General features: G+C 40.7%; 1 protein-coding gene across 5 annotated transcripts in view; it reads right to left on the bottom strand.

Annotated features, from left to right (window-relative positions):
- ANK3 (ankyrin 3) overlaps window positions 1–15,882 on the bottom strand; it is a 348,817-nt gene that overhangs the window by 22,318 nt on the left and 310,617 nt on the right. For 4 of the 5 annotated variants that reach the window (XM_079313269.1, XM_079313272.1, XM_079313268.1 and 1 more), the window contains 4 exons: window positions 15,350–15,431; window positions 3,673–3,747; window positions 2,719–2,850; window positions 1,574–1,717 (listed from right to left, as the gene is read on the bottom strand). In XM_079313269.1, coding sequence (XP_079169395.1) covers window positions 1,574–1,717; window positions 2,719–2,850; window positions 3,673–3,747; window positions 15,350–15,431 — 433 coding nt within the window. Of the gene's footprint in view, window positions 1–1,573; window positions 1,718–2,718; window positions 2,851–3,672; window positions 3,748–4,382; window positions 12,075–15,349; window positions 15,432–15,882 lie in introns of all 5 variants that reach the window. The other variant, XM_079313271.1, reaches the window with a different exon arrangement.

The following is a 15,882-nucleotide window of genomic DNA, read 5'->3' as shown; positions in this document are numbered from 1 at the left end:
TATTAAAAGGCTCAAGCAACATTTCAAGAGCAACTTTCTTAAAATGTCAACAGAAAACATTTTCTGTAGTGCAATGATTCAATGACCAGCAGTGCTGCCCAATAATGGAGGTACACTGAGCTCATATGCTCTGAAGAACAAAAGAAATCTTACTAAAATACAAAGCCAAAACATAATTGAACAAATTACAAAAACCAAAGGAAATGTTACTTACAAAAAAAAATAAAAATCTTATTTGAGGAGCTATTTATAATACAAGAGAATAAAATCAAAGTAACAATCCAGTGCCTCATATCTAACATTTGAAACAAGAAAAAGTCAACATTTAGTATCTCCAACATACTGATAAATAATAAGTACTTCTATGGAAATTTTGTTTTACAAGGAGAATTTCATTTTTTGCTTTTAATCTGACTCAAATTTAACCTGCCCAGTTCTGCTTTGATACAGCTTCCATGTGTAAATTATTACACAACTTTACCCATTAGCAGACTAAAAAAGATATTCCCTCATGCACTAATAGAACATTTCCTTATTTTTCTACTGCCATTGGAGAAATGGTCCAAGTGAAAATCATAAAGCAATCGACGTTCACAGGTCTCAAAGAAGCTTGGTAGTAAATTGCACATTAATTTATCCCATGCAAATACAATGCACTTTCTTTCCCTTGTTCTTCCTTTAAGATTTTTCCTTGTAGAAAATATCACTACATATCTAGACAGGAAGCCAAAGAATACACATGTTTCCAGGTAAATTGTCAAGCATTAAATACCAAGTGCATAAAAAATAGTCATGGGCAAGCCTCAAGGGACAACTGTTGCAGGAGAAAAGCTTGGTCATGTCAACTGACACTGAGGCTGGTGGAAACCAGTGTTTACTAGACACACATCTTTGTGGGACTCTGTGCTTATTGTTTGAGATATTAATGAGCAACCTACATATTCCCATAAATTACTTGGATGCAGGACTTGAAGGTGCACTAAGGGAGTTTGCTGGTGATAGGAAAATGGGCCCAGCTGTGGACACTTCCCAGGCAGGGAGGGCTGGGCAATCACCAACCATATAAGTTTAACAAAGCCAAGTGCTGGATTCTGCACCTGGCATAGGGCAACCCTGGCTGTGTGTACAGGCTGGAGAATGAGAGGCTGGAGAGCAGCCGTGTGAGAAAGGTCTGGGGGGCCCTGGTCGATGGGAATTGAACATGAGTCAGCATGGAGCTCTGCCAGGGGAGGTTTAGGCTGGATATAGGAAGAGGTTTTTCACCCAGAAGGTGGCCAAGCACTGGAACAGAGAAGTCACAGCACCAAGCCTGCCAGAGTTCAAGATGTGTTTGCACAAGGCTCTGAGGTATAGGGTCTGATTCTTGAGGCTGTCCTGTGCAGGGGCAGAATCCAGTCATAGGTTCCTATCAGCTGAGGGATATTTTATGAGTATATAATATCATACTTTAGGAACACATTTGAAATTATTGTTCCTGTATAACTTACAATCTTTCTTTAGAGTCTAGTTTATACAATATTATTGTATTACTGGACATGTCACTGAACTAAAAATTACTACAGAATTCAATTACCATCAATGGGATCATGAAATACGTTATTTTCATCTGCAAAACTTCTGGTGCCTGAAATATTTCCATAATCAAATATTGGTCCTTCCAACAGGGTCACGATATCTATTCGATTAATTTTTGTCAATACAGAAGTTAAGGCATCAGCTGGAAAAAAAAAAAAAAAACACACATCAGAAAAAGGTTCAGCATTGCAGAACTGTGTGATCATTTTTCTCAGTCACATTCACATTGCATTACTTACAAATTGCTGCCTTGTCCCTATGCCTTTGGTTCTAGCAAACCTCAGCATTTGTCTGAGCAGTCACTCAGCTGCCTACTTATTCAAGGTACACATCTATTAAGAGTCTACACTTTCTCCAAGTATAATTACATTACAACACAAAAGGTACAAAGAATAAGGTCCTAAAGAACGTATTTACTCACTACTGATACAAAATATACTTTTACTGGAGCGTAAAGGGAGTGTAAAAATCCTTTTATCATTCTGTTTTGAGGAACAACAGAACAGGCAGTCAGGTAATAATGGGTATAAGGCTACTCATGCAGCAGATAATGAAATCTCATTTACAATAATCCTGTTGTGAGAACACAGCAATACTGGAAATTACTTTTACTGTGAAAGAGATCAGAGGAGACTCAAATGATGTGTAGGAGTTTGTGGATCAGAGAAGGGTAATGAGCACCACTGATGCCATACAAAAATCAACCCTCTCTTTCAGTTTGAGCAATTCAAGTGAAATGTACAGATAAATCCATAATTATCAGCACAGAATCAATGTCTCCATCACTTCTCATAGGAAGAATTTTAGTATTTTCCTATGACCTGCAATACTGTGAGGCTACCTGAATTTTCCAGGCAGCCATTTTTGTGTTTCACATTCCTTGCTATTGGAAAGTTTTCCCTATTATTTTGTTTACTGGAGTTCATTACTTGTCCCATCAGTTATGGATGTGGATAAGAGATCATTTCCTTCTGCATATATATTGAATAAGTATGACATATTTCTCACTCCTGGTAAAAATGTAACTGAAACTTCATTTCTCATTGATGGTTTGTGAAGAACATTCATAATGTTTTCTTCAACTTGGCAACAGATGAAATGGGCTATAACTCATAAAAAACAAAAGCAACTACTTGAACTTACTTGTAGCATTTTTCCCATCTCTGGTAACCCATTTTTTTAATAACATGAAGCTTTGTGCAATAAGAGAATTTGGGTTTTCTACTCGGATTTGATTTATTTCATCCACAGAAAAATTCAGTTCTCTTGCCAGTTCTATAAAGACAAAAAAAGCAAGCGAGAAAAGAAGACAAACCCAAAAAGACCAAAGCAAGCACAAATCCCTCAACTGTCTTGTCAAGCTTAAAAATACTAACTTTCATAGGTCACAGAGGTATCAACAAAACTGCCTGACATAAACTTATGAATGTGACATTGTATCCCCATACAGTTTCCTAAGACATAATTTTGAATTTCAATCATCTCTGGGAGCAATCATCACACTTATACTCAGTAAGGCACTTAAACACGATGAAAAAGCCCTCCCCGGAGATTGTGCCATCACTGCTAATTTATAAATTCTGTTTATTTCCCCCTGGGAGCACCCTGTGCAGCTCAGCACCGGTGCTGTCATCATCTGAGCCCTGGCAGAGCTGGCTGCTGCAGCTGTGAGCCCAGGAAGAGCAGCTCTGCCCACCAACACAGGGGGTTACAGGTGGGCAGGGCTTCCAGCACCAACTTGCCTGGTTGCTGGGCTCCCTGCAACAAGGGTTTGGGGGAAACTGCTGTCCAGGGACAGCAAATACCCCAGAGGCAGCCCTGAGCCCAGCCAGGTAGAGCCTCTCAGCTCCTTGGGAGAACATCTTGACAGAAAAGCCATTTAGCTATTTTCTCTGAGTTCCTCTTTGATTTATTGAAAGATAAAGGAATAATTTCCTAATAGGTATCTTTGCCCAGCAATACACTGGACGCTTTGGGAAGCTGGCCTGGCTGTGAATTTGGGAGAGCCTGATGCAGTTTTGCTGCGTCTTTTGGTAAAAGAATACCTAAGAATGCAATAGCAAAGACTGATTTCAATATTAAAGCAGAAAAGCTTACCTGTCCAGCTAAGTCCTAGGTGATCAGCTACAATTGCCATCCTTATATCTGTCCGTTCACATGGACTCTGTGGACCTGTGATTTACAATTTCTCAATTAAAAAGGTTTTGCACAGAAAAACCACAATACCGGATAATAGTTTATTATAAAAAATAGCTTTAATTGACTGACAGTGCTTATATTGTTTACTAGAATGGTTGTGTGACCTCATAACCTACAAACCAAAATTTTTTCACAGCTTTTGGATTTTCACCTGTGTAAAGCCAAAATGTAAAACTACATGATGTCGTGTAATGAAACCAAACATGCTGACAATCTAGCTGTTAAGACTGTAGACAAGTTGATCAATTACTGGTGAAAACCACCAAGGCCAGATTATTGTCTATTTTCTCTAATTTGACAGAACAAATATACTGTCACAAAAGACATCTTTCAGTTTCTGAGTTACATGAATTTCTGAGTTACATGAATGTCTTTGGCATGCTTCACTAGCTTTCTACAGTACAGAATTTGTTTGAAGGAAGAAAAAAGAGAATAAGACAGCACATACGGATGACAATGACAGAATGAAAACTACAGTTAAATCACTCCACAGGCAATCACAACAGTTCATGCACTAGGATCAACAAGTTGAAAGTTTTACAAACTAGGCTTGATCTCCACGAGGTGAGCCATGAGAGCTCCAGAAACCTGACTGCCTTCATTCTCACCAGTCCTCTTACTCCTCCTCCTCTCACTGTCGGCCTTTTCAATCTTTGATTTTATAGATGCTGCCTCTGTTCTCATGTCTCTAGCAGACTTCGGTGTAATGGAAGGCTGGTAAACTTGAGTAGCTTCTGATAAGGATGTGTTCCTTGATGTACTGTCTTCTTCATCATCAGAGACCTCTGACTGCATCTTTTTCTCTTCATCAGAAAGACGATCCACAAGCTTTAATGTCTCACCACTAATTCCCTTAAAATATTCAATAGAATGTTTACATACCTCCCTAAGCTGATTTTTCTTTACTTTAACTGTTGTCATGGTGACGGAGGTAGATCTTACCTTTACTGGTAATTTAGAAGGAAGTTGTTTTGGCTTTTCTTTCTCTACCTGCTCTTGTTTTGGCAGGGCTGGAGGTCTTCTAGCTAGATTACTCCTATGTGTGTTTTTTACAGGAATCCTAGACCTTGCTTCTAGACAGGGAGAAGAATTATTTTGCTTTGCTTTGTCAGGCTTACTAGCCTCTTTCACTTTACTCCCTGTATTGCTTTGGTGAGTATTTTGTGAAAGGACTTGTTTTACTGAGCTGGCCTTTACAGGAAGCTTTGATTTTCCTCTAGCTCCTACCAACTGTGTTGACTTTTGCTGCTCTCCATGTGGTTTTTGCTTATCTCTTACTCTGTGTCCTTGTGTTGTCCCTGTACCTTTTCCTGAAGGGCTTTTCGCTTGATTAGCTTTCTGGAGGGAACATTTCGGTTCCAAATGTTCTTTTAGCAATACATTACAGGTAATATCATCTGTAGGGACAGCAGATGAATCCAAATTGTTGTTGTTATTAAAATTATCTTTTGGAAAATCAGTGTTTTCTGTTTGCCTACAGCTCGTCTGGCTAGAAGCTGAACTCGCAATCACTGCTACAGTTTCATTTTCTAATCCCTCACCATTTGGCATCACAGCTTCTATCTTATCTGTCACTTCGCCAGGGCCATCTTTCTTCAGAGTCATGGTGGAAGCAGAAATTCCCATTTTAATTGGTGTGCGCAATTTGGGATCAACTTTGGAAGCGTTTACTGCTGCCGATGATTTCTCCAGTGAGTTACTACCAAGTGTTTGCTCCATGCAATCTCCACTGGCCTGGATGCCGGGCTTAGTTTCAACTGCTGTTGTTTCTACCGGTCTCTCTAGGTTTGTTTCTACAGTGCTGTCCCCTGCCTGTGGCTGTGTGATGGCAGTGACTGTACTTTTATCCCCTTCCCCCTTGTCCCCTGACTTCCCTTCAGAAGTATGCTCACCAATCTGAAAAAATTGGAGTCTTTCTTCAACAAAATCCCTCTTGCTCATGTCAATTGCACCACTGCGAGTCATCTCAAACATCTTCCCCTCATGAAATGGGAAGGGGTTGGGCTCGCTAGTTGGCGTACTCTCATCTGTTGGAGTTCTGGCTGGTGTTGTGTCAGGTGTTGTTGCTTGAGATCTGTCTTCCACTGCCAGACCAAATGGCTTAGCCTCATCATCCCTCGATTTAGTCTCAAACACTTCATCGTCACCTCGGTTATTGGACCACGGGTCAAAATCTAGACTCTTGGTGGCCACAGTTTTGAAAGGTGTTGCAAATTCTTCGTCTACTTTGTAACTGAAATATGAGTCAGGAAATACAGTCCTGTCAGGGTGTCTGCCTTCCAAAGAGAAAAACTGCGCCCCTGACTTCTTATCGCTCTTATCTCCAGCTTTGTCAGAAGATGGACCTTTTGAAGGTGTCTTGTCTTCTTCAGGGCCTACCTTGCCTTCCTCCTCAATGACTTCAAGCTTACTCTGGCTAAAGCAGCGATCAGTCTGCTTTAGAATGCCTTCTGTAGTCCATACGTCCTTTTTGGTTTCAACTGCCGGACCTGCAAGTTTAGAATCACTCTCAGTTAAACCATCATCTTCATCTTGCAAATCATAACCGTCAAGAGAGTCAATCTCTGTTGCATCGGTATCATGGGAGAATTCTGCAGTGGTTGCTATGGAACACTCTGTGACAGACTGGTCATTGTTACTCCCATTTGGCACTACATCATTCTGGGGTGAATCAAGCCCAGTGTCAAACTCATTAGGTTTCCCAGAAGTGGGGTGTCCTAACTCTTTCTGTTTCTCAATCTTTTCAGGGGCTCTGGGTTTTGAGGTTTCTTTCTGGTCATCTTCCAGCTCTTTCAGTTTGAACGTATACTTTTTAAGTGGAACAGGTTGATAGAGGGATTCATCATCACTGGAGTCACTGACATCTGCTCCTGGTGGCACAGGAGAAGGTGGCTGTACTCTGATGAGAGGTTCAGCCAGCTGGCACTTGTCATGTTCATCTTGCAAGTTCACTTCGGTCATCTCCATTTCACTCTCAGTGGAATAATGAGACTTTTTCTCTGACTCCCCTTGATCTGCATCCAGTGGTGGAGGAGGCGGGAATTCAATATAGGCAACTCTGTTACCTTTGGGTCTTTTGTTAGAGTCCTTATTTATAAGATGCGGTAATGTTTTGTCAATCTTTGGTTCCTCAACCTCTGCCTGTTTCACAGATGTTGACTTAGCCTCTGCTTCCTCCTCTGACTCCTCAGATACCTCAGGTATCGGGCTGGGCTTGCCTGGGATATAAGCTATTAGTGAGTCAGGTGTTTTAGATGTAAACTCGTAACTCACTTCCTCTGAACTCGGTGTTTCTGGTGTTAAAGGGCTTTTACCAGAGCTGTCTATAAAGGACACTTGTTCTAGTGTGTCATCTTCTGGACTACCTTGTGGAGAAGGAAGTTGTTTTTGCTGTCTAGCTGTGTAAAATGTCCCCCTTGTCTCTTGTACTGTCTTACTTTCCTGACTGACAATTTTTTTAACACTTCCTTGTTGCACCTCTTTCTCATATTGCTTTCCTACTTGGACAAAGCTGACATAAACAGGTAAGGTCTTAATTTCTTTTACTCCATCAGTGCTTACTAGCGGTGCAACTTTATCCATGTAATCACTGGCACTGGGGTCAACTACGTCACTTGAAGGAAATTCCTTTCCTGGGCTACATTCTAAAGAATCTGGTGATTTGCTAGGGGATAGCTCTGTTTCCTCAGCAGGAGGACTTAGACCTATTGAGCTCTGCTGCTTGGTAACTTTTCTGATTTCTGAATGCTTTATCTTTTCATCTTCCACATAATCAATCTGTCTTTCAACTTTCTCCTGAATCACAGCTGATTGGGATACTTTAGCTGAAAGTTCATAGACACCATCAAGCATGGCTCTCTTCTCCTCAACAATTCTGACTGGAATATGGGACACAGCAATTTCTTCTTTCCTTTTGGATATTTTATCAGCCACTTCACCATTACGTTCCCCCTCCCTGACAACAAATTCTCTATATAAAACCCTTTTTGAGGGGGATTTTACAGTCAGTTCCTTGACTTCTTCTGAATGAATTCCATTTGAGGCCACTTTGTGCTCTGTGACAGTGATAAATTCACTTTTTTTGTCAGTTTTAGATTCAGCATGATCAACATGATTTTCTTTTACTGTATCTGGAACCAGCACATGTGAAAGCTTTTCCTTCTGTGTTTTATGGTTAGGAGTTCCAGGACTTTCCCACGTCCTATAGATTTTTTTGTCCCAGTGTCCCTTCATTGTTGCATCTGAGCCATATGCTAGGTCCTTCGCCCGTGGTTCTGAAATGCATTCTGGCACGCCTTTCCTCATCTCAGTTCTTTGTTTTTGTGTGTCTGAAGCACGGAAGTCTTCCACAGCTTTCCCTTTACCTGGAACAAGGTCTTCCTGTATTTTCACCTCTTTCTGTAAAGCTGTGCTCCCATCAATGACCTCTATTTGCTTTGCGTGTTTCTCTCTTGAATAGGACTGGTACACTGGTAACTTACTTTCTTGCAATTTTTTTACTGGAATTTTGGACTGACCATCCAGCTTTTTTTCTTCTTGAGTTATGTCCTTACTTCTGGGACTTATACCTTGCTCGAATTTAAGCCTAATGGAACTGAGCTTTGATTGCTTCAGCTGAAATCCAGTCTCAGGTCCTCCACTCTGCTGAGCATTTCCTTTGTGTTCCATAGTTTGTTTAGAGTCCTCTGCAGGTTGCACGTATATTCTTTTTTCAGGACTGCTGGGCAAACTGGATGCTTTTCTTTCATCCACCTTGGGAAAGCACTTCCCATCATGAGCATACTGCTTCACCTTACTCCATTCATCCCCGGACGATGGCAATTCAGAGAGCAGAACTTTCTCAGGGCTGCTGCTGGCAGAGCTCTGGCTAGAATGTATTTCCTTGCCATTTTTTTTATGCTGCTTTTTCTCTGGAGACTGTAGCTCATCATTCAACTTCTCTGTTTTATCCCGAAAAAACTGGGATACTTCAGTCAGTTTTTCTTCTGCCTCTTTAACAGTCCTGTCCACCCTGTCTTCATATATCAACTTTTCTCTACCTCTGTCTAATCTGTCCTCAGTAAAGCGCATCCACATTGCATGTTTGTGACTACTAACATCTCCAGTGTAGTGTAACACTGTCACTTTATCATAATGATCCTCCTTAGACATTTTACCTACACCATTTTCAGATACATCTTTATAGATTTTGGAGAGAATCTCTTTTTTGGGGGCAGTAGCTACTTTTTCTCTGCATCGTTTATCAGTCCCCTGCAACTCTGCACTAAGGGGTAGAGCATGGTCAGTAACTGACTCCTCAGTATCAGAATGAGACACATCTAGCTTTTCTGAAAGAAGCATTTTCTCAGCAAACCTGTAAGACTCCCCTCTTAGTTCTGACAACTCATCATCATGGTATTCTATTGAGTGCTGACTCAAAAGCTTCAGTGTTTTGTAAGAGTCATCAGACATGAGTTGAGCAGAACTAGGGCGACTGTCTTCTTCCTGGGACACGGGAGTGTTAACTCTAGAGGATTCCAGATAAGAAGGAAGTGACTCTTCGGCTGTGAGCTCCTCTTCTTCTTGCTGACCTTGTTCGTCTGAACAAGGAAAAGCATCATGTTTTTCCAACTCTTTTAAGTTAATATCTCCCCGAGGTAAGTCTTTCTGATATACATACATTTCTTTTTCTGGATGCTTTTTTGTTTCTCTAATAATGACTTCAGTAGGTTCAGCCTGATTACCTTGTTCAATATGGACCTCTATTATTCGCTCCAGTTTGGGTTTCATTTTGCTGTCCTTCTCTGCATGTTGTGGTGAAGTTTCAGCAGACTTGCTAACATCGGATGTTACAGATGATTTATGTTCAAACAGACCTGCCAGTTCTTTAGAAGGGTCACGTCCAGACTGAAAGGCTTTCATTATGTCATGGACAGACATTGTTTCCTCAATTCTTTCAGAGGTGCTTTCCGTGCATGGAGGTTTATGATAAACCATCCTAGTAGTTGTAGTGATATGAGTTTCTTCTTTTACTCGGACACCTTTACTAAGGACACACTTATGGTCGTCTTCCTCACTGCCACTGGCTTTCATCTGAAAAGCTTTAACCTTCTCTTTAATGGACCCAGAAGGTTTTTGCTCCAGCTCCATAAATGCAGGGGCAGGTTTTGAGGCCGGTAGCTCCTCTGCCTTCTGCTCTGGAATATCTTCCGACGATGGTTCATAGCTGCGGATGACGTGAACTACTTCAGTTCTTGTTTCTGTAATGACAGGAGGGATGGGCACATCATGGAAAAGTGGTTTTGGCCCTGTGCTTTCAGCACTTTGTGGGGCAGAAGGCGTCTTTTCGCTCCTCGTTTCAAAGCCACTGTCAGACAAGGGACTTTTATCTTGATCATGTTGAGAAAAGTCATCTGGAGACTCTAAAATAGTGTCTGTTCCAAAAAAGGAGTCTGCAATTTTACATAACTCCTTTTCCGATGTTGAAGGCCTCATGGAGGCTGGAGGCATTTTAAGTTTATGTTCCTGCAAAGCGATGGCTGGTTTTAAAATGCGCTTTTGTCTCTCTTCACCTTCTTTTTTCCCCTCTTCAAACTTGTACTTTATGTTTGTTAATGAACTGCTACCGATATCATTTGCTAAGTAATCAATAACTTTTGACAAGCTATAATCCTTTTCCGACATGGTTTTTGTTTTAATTTGGACCTTCTCTGGAACAGATATAGGAGGGCTTGTCAAAGCTTGCTGTCTCGCTTCATCAATCTCCTCTGTACTGAACTCTACCCAGTCATCCTCAGACAGGTGTCCTTGATCACTTTTGGATACTTTAGCCGACCCTTTACTTTCTAAACACACATCCTTTTTCAGAATCTCACTAACTTTTACTAAGTCCTCTTTTACTTTCTCAACAATTTTAAAGGGCTCTTCATCATCAATTCTACCCTCTTTTGGTATGTCAGGTTGGAACGGCTTGTCCTCTGTGACATCTGTCTGCAATATCGCAGTCATCCTTATCAGATCCTCTTTCATTTCAGCAACATCTTTCAGTATCTCCTGACTGGAGGATAAGGAAGATGGTGTGGACAATTTGAGAGCAGAGGGTGCTAAAAACAAGGATGATTTTATTGGAGATGAAGTTCGAGTAAAGGTAGGCTGGGTGCGTGCCTCTGTAGTCAATGTTTTAATAGGTGACAGTAATGCAGCAGCTGATTTTGTAAGTGAAGACGACTCTGGGAGCTTCTTTAATGCTGGTTCAGACAAAACATTGACTACAGAATATACTGGCACTGTTATTGTTGATGAAGTTACTGATGAGGTAGTTGCAGATATTGACCCAAGGGCTGTGTACAAAGCACCTGCAGGAGGAGTTCTCATTGACTGGTAAGCTGATGGTGCTGAAGACACAAATGACCTGAGTGGAGAAAATGACATTGTTGTAGCTGTTGAAAACACTCTCTCAGCCGAGTCAGCAACTGCGTTAGCAGCACAAGTTGCAGAATGTGCAGCTGCAGAGATCTTGTCTTGAAAAACACCTGCAGCTTTGGATCCATTTATTAAGTTGACAGGAGACGGGTATTTCAGAGGTGACACAGACCCATTAAGCAATGGTACATCTGTGTGCCCAGCTACATGTTTTGCTGGCGACGAGAGTGACGAGGCCATCATGACTTTAGTGGATGAAACGGCATCAACTGCTGACTTAGCAGGTGACACCACTGACTTTAGAGGGGACGATAAAAGTGAAGATGCTGATGTGATGACCGATTTAAGCGGCAAGCTCGAAGAGTACATGTTAATGTTGGATTTGGGGGATGCTGGAGGCGTCATGGTTATGGATGATCTCTCCAAGAGAGACCCTGCTGTAGTCACTGGAGATGTCCGAGAGGGGAATGTGGTAGTGGAGGCCAGCCCTTTGAGACTGGCAGCTTCTGTGACTGCGGGAGCTCTGATGAAAGAGCCTGAAGTAACCTGCATGTTGTAGGGAGGCTGCGAGACCACAGTTTTTATTGGTGAAGAGATTGTCCGAAACGATCTAATCGGAGATGCTACATCACTAACAGATTTAACTGAAGATGTGGTAGAAGCTCCTAACGTGGATTTGATTGGAGAAGTAGAAGAAACAGACCATATTGATTTTAATGGGGAAGCTGTAGGAGTGTTAGAGGAAGAGCTTGATAAGGAAGTAAAGCCTGATTTGGTTTGCCCAGGCACTGTAATTGGAGCTGTTGTCCATGACTGATATGGCCGTGTTGAAAAGAATGGCTTGTATGAGTAAGTAGCAGGTAGGGATCTTGTTGCTCCTGCACTCCGTTCAACTGTTTCTTAAATTGTTAAATTAAAATCAAACATAAAAATCAACAAAAATGGTTGAAAAACAGAGAGACCAGAGAGGAAAATTGGTCAGTAAACGTTGTAATATTACAAAAAGCAAGTACAATTGTTTGCATGAGTTGGGATGAAGAAGGCAAAAGAAGATTTAAGAAAAAGGGAAAGAAAAAAATCAGGAACTAGCCACATACTGATAACTGGTCCAAACCAAAAAGCAACATGAAATGAAAGACAGAAAGCACATAGCAACCAAATCTGCAAACAATGGAGAACAGAAAACACACAAAAGGAATCCATATGGTAAAAATAATGCCACATCAAAATTTCTTCTCTTACTTCCTATTGACTTTCTGATGTGCTACTTCTGAAATACTCATATCATCTTTATTTTGCCTGTTTAGGTATGTCTCTGCTTTGTGCAACTATTAGAATTACCCATTTAATAATTTCTATTGTTGTTCTGTTCAGATTTGAACCTATACAAAAATATAAACTTGTGTAAAATGACATTATGTATCTAAAATCTTTTTTAAACCACTTCAGAACTACTTCATGCAGAAACCAAAATTCCTTTAAGTGACAGGCAATTGATGTGCAAACTGTGAAGCAACTGGAATAAATTCAAATCTATATCTTCCATGCACAATTCGGATATGCTTCACACTCACAAAGCCAATAAGAGCAAGAGCTTTTCTAAGTCAATATTTTTAAAAAAACCAAATAAAAAGAAAAAAGAAAGAAAGGAACATATGCATTTGTTTCTCATGCAATATTCCCTTTGTCTGGTAAAAATTAAACTAAAACTTTTCATGAAATGATTTTAAGAAGCATATGTCACAAATGAAATATGGCAAGTATGATGCATGATAGTCGTGAGCAGGCAAAGCAACTTTATTCATGCACAAATGTCATGTCAGAACAAGCACACAGATTAATACATTTTGTATGGTGTATTAAGCACAAATACGGAAACCTTACAAAATCATTTCACAAGAGGTCATTAAAAGAAGAGTACACTTTTTCTACAAGATGTAGTGTCTTGGTACCTTTTGAGGAGATTTCTTGTATCGGCTCAAAGACAGACCTGTTCAACTTTACAGTTCTCAAAAGGTAACATTAGAAAAGCAGTCAAGGAAAAATAGATTATGAAATAAATTCCTGGCAAGGACAAACCTGTTAAATATTATCATCCTCCAGAACTCTCAGCTTATTCATAGGCATTTTGAACAGAATCATCATCAACCACTTTTTCATCACAGGAGGCAGTCATGTCAGAAAATATTTCTGGGAATCCCATTGCACAAACATATCCTCTGATACAGCAATAACATTCAGAGAGTTGACATTGAAAGCAATTTTGAGGAATTTTTTTTCTTTGAAGTTGGAATTAGAAATGGAGCTAAAATATCCAAAGAACTTATTCAACATACCTTTCTCTGAAGTTACGCTAATAATTTGTCAAACCTGCTTGATCTGTCTTATAGACAGTAACTCACAGCAAAAGAAGCTCTTACAAAGCTAACACTAAGCTGCTAAAGCACACACACTCCTATAAAATAGTAATTATTCAGTGCACCACAGGTTCGTATCCTGCAAGGAGAAATGTGCTGGTCTTATAGAAGCCAATCAAAGCCCAGAAGTCAGTGTGGATGGCTGGTGATACCTCATAAGAACATTTATGTTGAAGAGAGCTTGAGTACTAGACCTGACTGGCAAACACTAAATCAAGAAATGCCCACTTTTCCTTACTACGATATTTTTAAGTGGAAATATACTTCTTTCTCCCCATCTGAAAAAAACCCCTCAAAATATACTTCATTAAATGAACTATTATGAACACGTCTTAAATAAAATTATTTATTATGAAGATTTAATTAGCAGTAGCTGCTAACATTCACCAAAAGCTCATACAGTCGTGAGTTCAAAAACAAATCCCAAAATGATTCTGAAAAGAACTAATAACTTGTTCAGCAGTTAGTGTTAAGATGTGTCTTTACAGGAATCCCACTGCACCATGACGAGCTGGTCTGTCACAACTGACTAGTGAGGCAAGCAAACCCACAGGCTGCCCTCCTAACTTCTCTTTTGCCTGTCAAATCACAGATTCAGAGATATTTAAGATGCTGCTTCTGTGCTTCTTTTTGCAATTAAAGAGATAAAAAAAGCTGAAAATTTTTGCAAATGAGACTTAATGGACCTTTGGTGAAAGAGTAAGATTCTTTTCTCCCCTCAGTGAGGGATGAAAATTTTATTGTGAGTGATATGTACAGCCATCAGCCTTCTTTCCAGCAGTTTAATTTTCTTTCTCTCTCAGTTACCATCAAGCCTGTGACAATACCTTAACAGTCCATCAAGATGCCTCAGCAGATCTGATAGCTTCTTCAGATGTTATATGCTTGGAGTCTTCTTCCCAGCCTGAGAAGTGTAATATATTCTGGAGCACATCTCATCCAAAGAAGCCACAGATCTTACAGGATAATTAAACAGCAGCCATCCAGTGGGAACTCCCAAGACCCGATGAAGTTTGTCTATGAATTTCATGGAATTATATCAAAGGGTCTGTAGCAGGGTAGCAACTGAGAAGTGAAAAGGGGGAAAAAAAAAGCAAAGAAAAAGCCTGGAAATGGGGAACAACAGCAGTTGACTTCAGAGAGGAGAAGTGAGGAAGAAAAGCTAAGCCAAATACATTATTGTATTTAACTGGGAAGGAAAGGAATGCCACAGGTCTGTTCAAGGGGAACACATGCTTAAGAGGAAGCAATGTGTGGTGCCAGGGAATAAAAAGCATCTGTGGGGAACAGAGGAAAAATGGAAGGGGAGGAGAAAGAAGAGGGAAAATATAAAATATGAGAGAGTCTACTTTGGCTAAGCATCTAAACATTTAAGCGCTTATCTGAGTGGCTTTCTGAATTTTTGTGTAACATTCCATTCTACAGCACCTTTCTCTAATGTTTCCAAGGGGAGAGGAAGAGACTCTTTTTGACAGCAATTTACAACCCTCCTACTCTGGAACTTCATTTTTAAAAACTATTATATTTTTACTTAACTAACACACGTAATTTGCCAGTCAGGATTCTTCAAGCTCTCACAACACAAGAGTTCCCAGACCATCCAAGAGTTTTGTTTTAGACAGGGTTTTTTTTTCCTTTACGCCCTTTTTTTATTTTTTTCTCCAGAGTGACACCAAATACAACGTTTATAGAAAAAATGTCTCTTCTTACAAACAATCACATCTATGTGGTTTAGTAGTTTGGTAAGAGCAACTCACTCATTCCAGGCTCAGTCAGATAGCTGTAGCGCTTACGTAAAGCAAGGGAGACGAAGTTCTGGCGCCGGTCAGCTTTCTCTGTCTGCAATAAAACACAGAGGGATTTAGGGCTTGGGAATCACTGCCCTGACTGAACAGACCAGTCCTCAAACCTCAGCAGGATGGGCCACTTTCCACGGCACACAACCCCACAAGGGAGAATGGATGCTTCCATTCAGCTTCAGGATGGCATGCTGAAGCCGAATGTGGGCGAGCAGGCAGGGAGGGGGCAGAGCCAGCCTTTGTTCCTGGGTGCCGTGTGGGATGAGTGTCAGGCACTGCCGAGCAGGGAGCGTGGCTGCACAGGAGCCTGCTGTGAGTGACCACCCTTCCAGAGCAAGCAGGGAAGGGACTGCAACCCTAAGAGTGTGCTCTCCTCTGATTATGAGGCAGGAGAGCTTAGACAGCAGGAACAGCTCATTATCCTGTCTTAAAGTATCTCAATACAGTCTTATCACATTATCACTTAATAACCTGCTTCACACTACTAGAAA

Source organism: Erithacus rubecula (assembly GCF_903797595.1).
Source record: "Erithacus rubecula genome assembly, chromosome: 9".
NCBI lineage: Eukaryota > Metazoa > Chordata > Aves > Passeriformes > Muscicapidae > Erithacus > Erithacus rubecula.
This window is presented reverse-complemented; position numbering and strand designations above follow the sequence as displayed.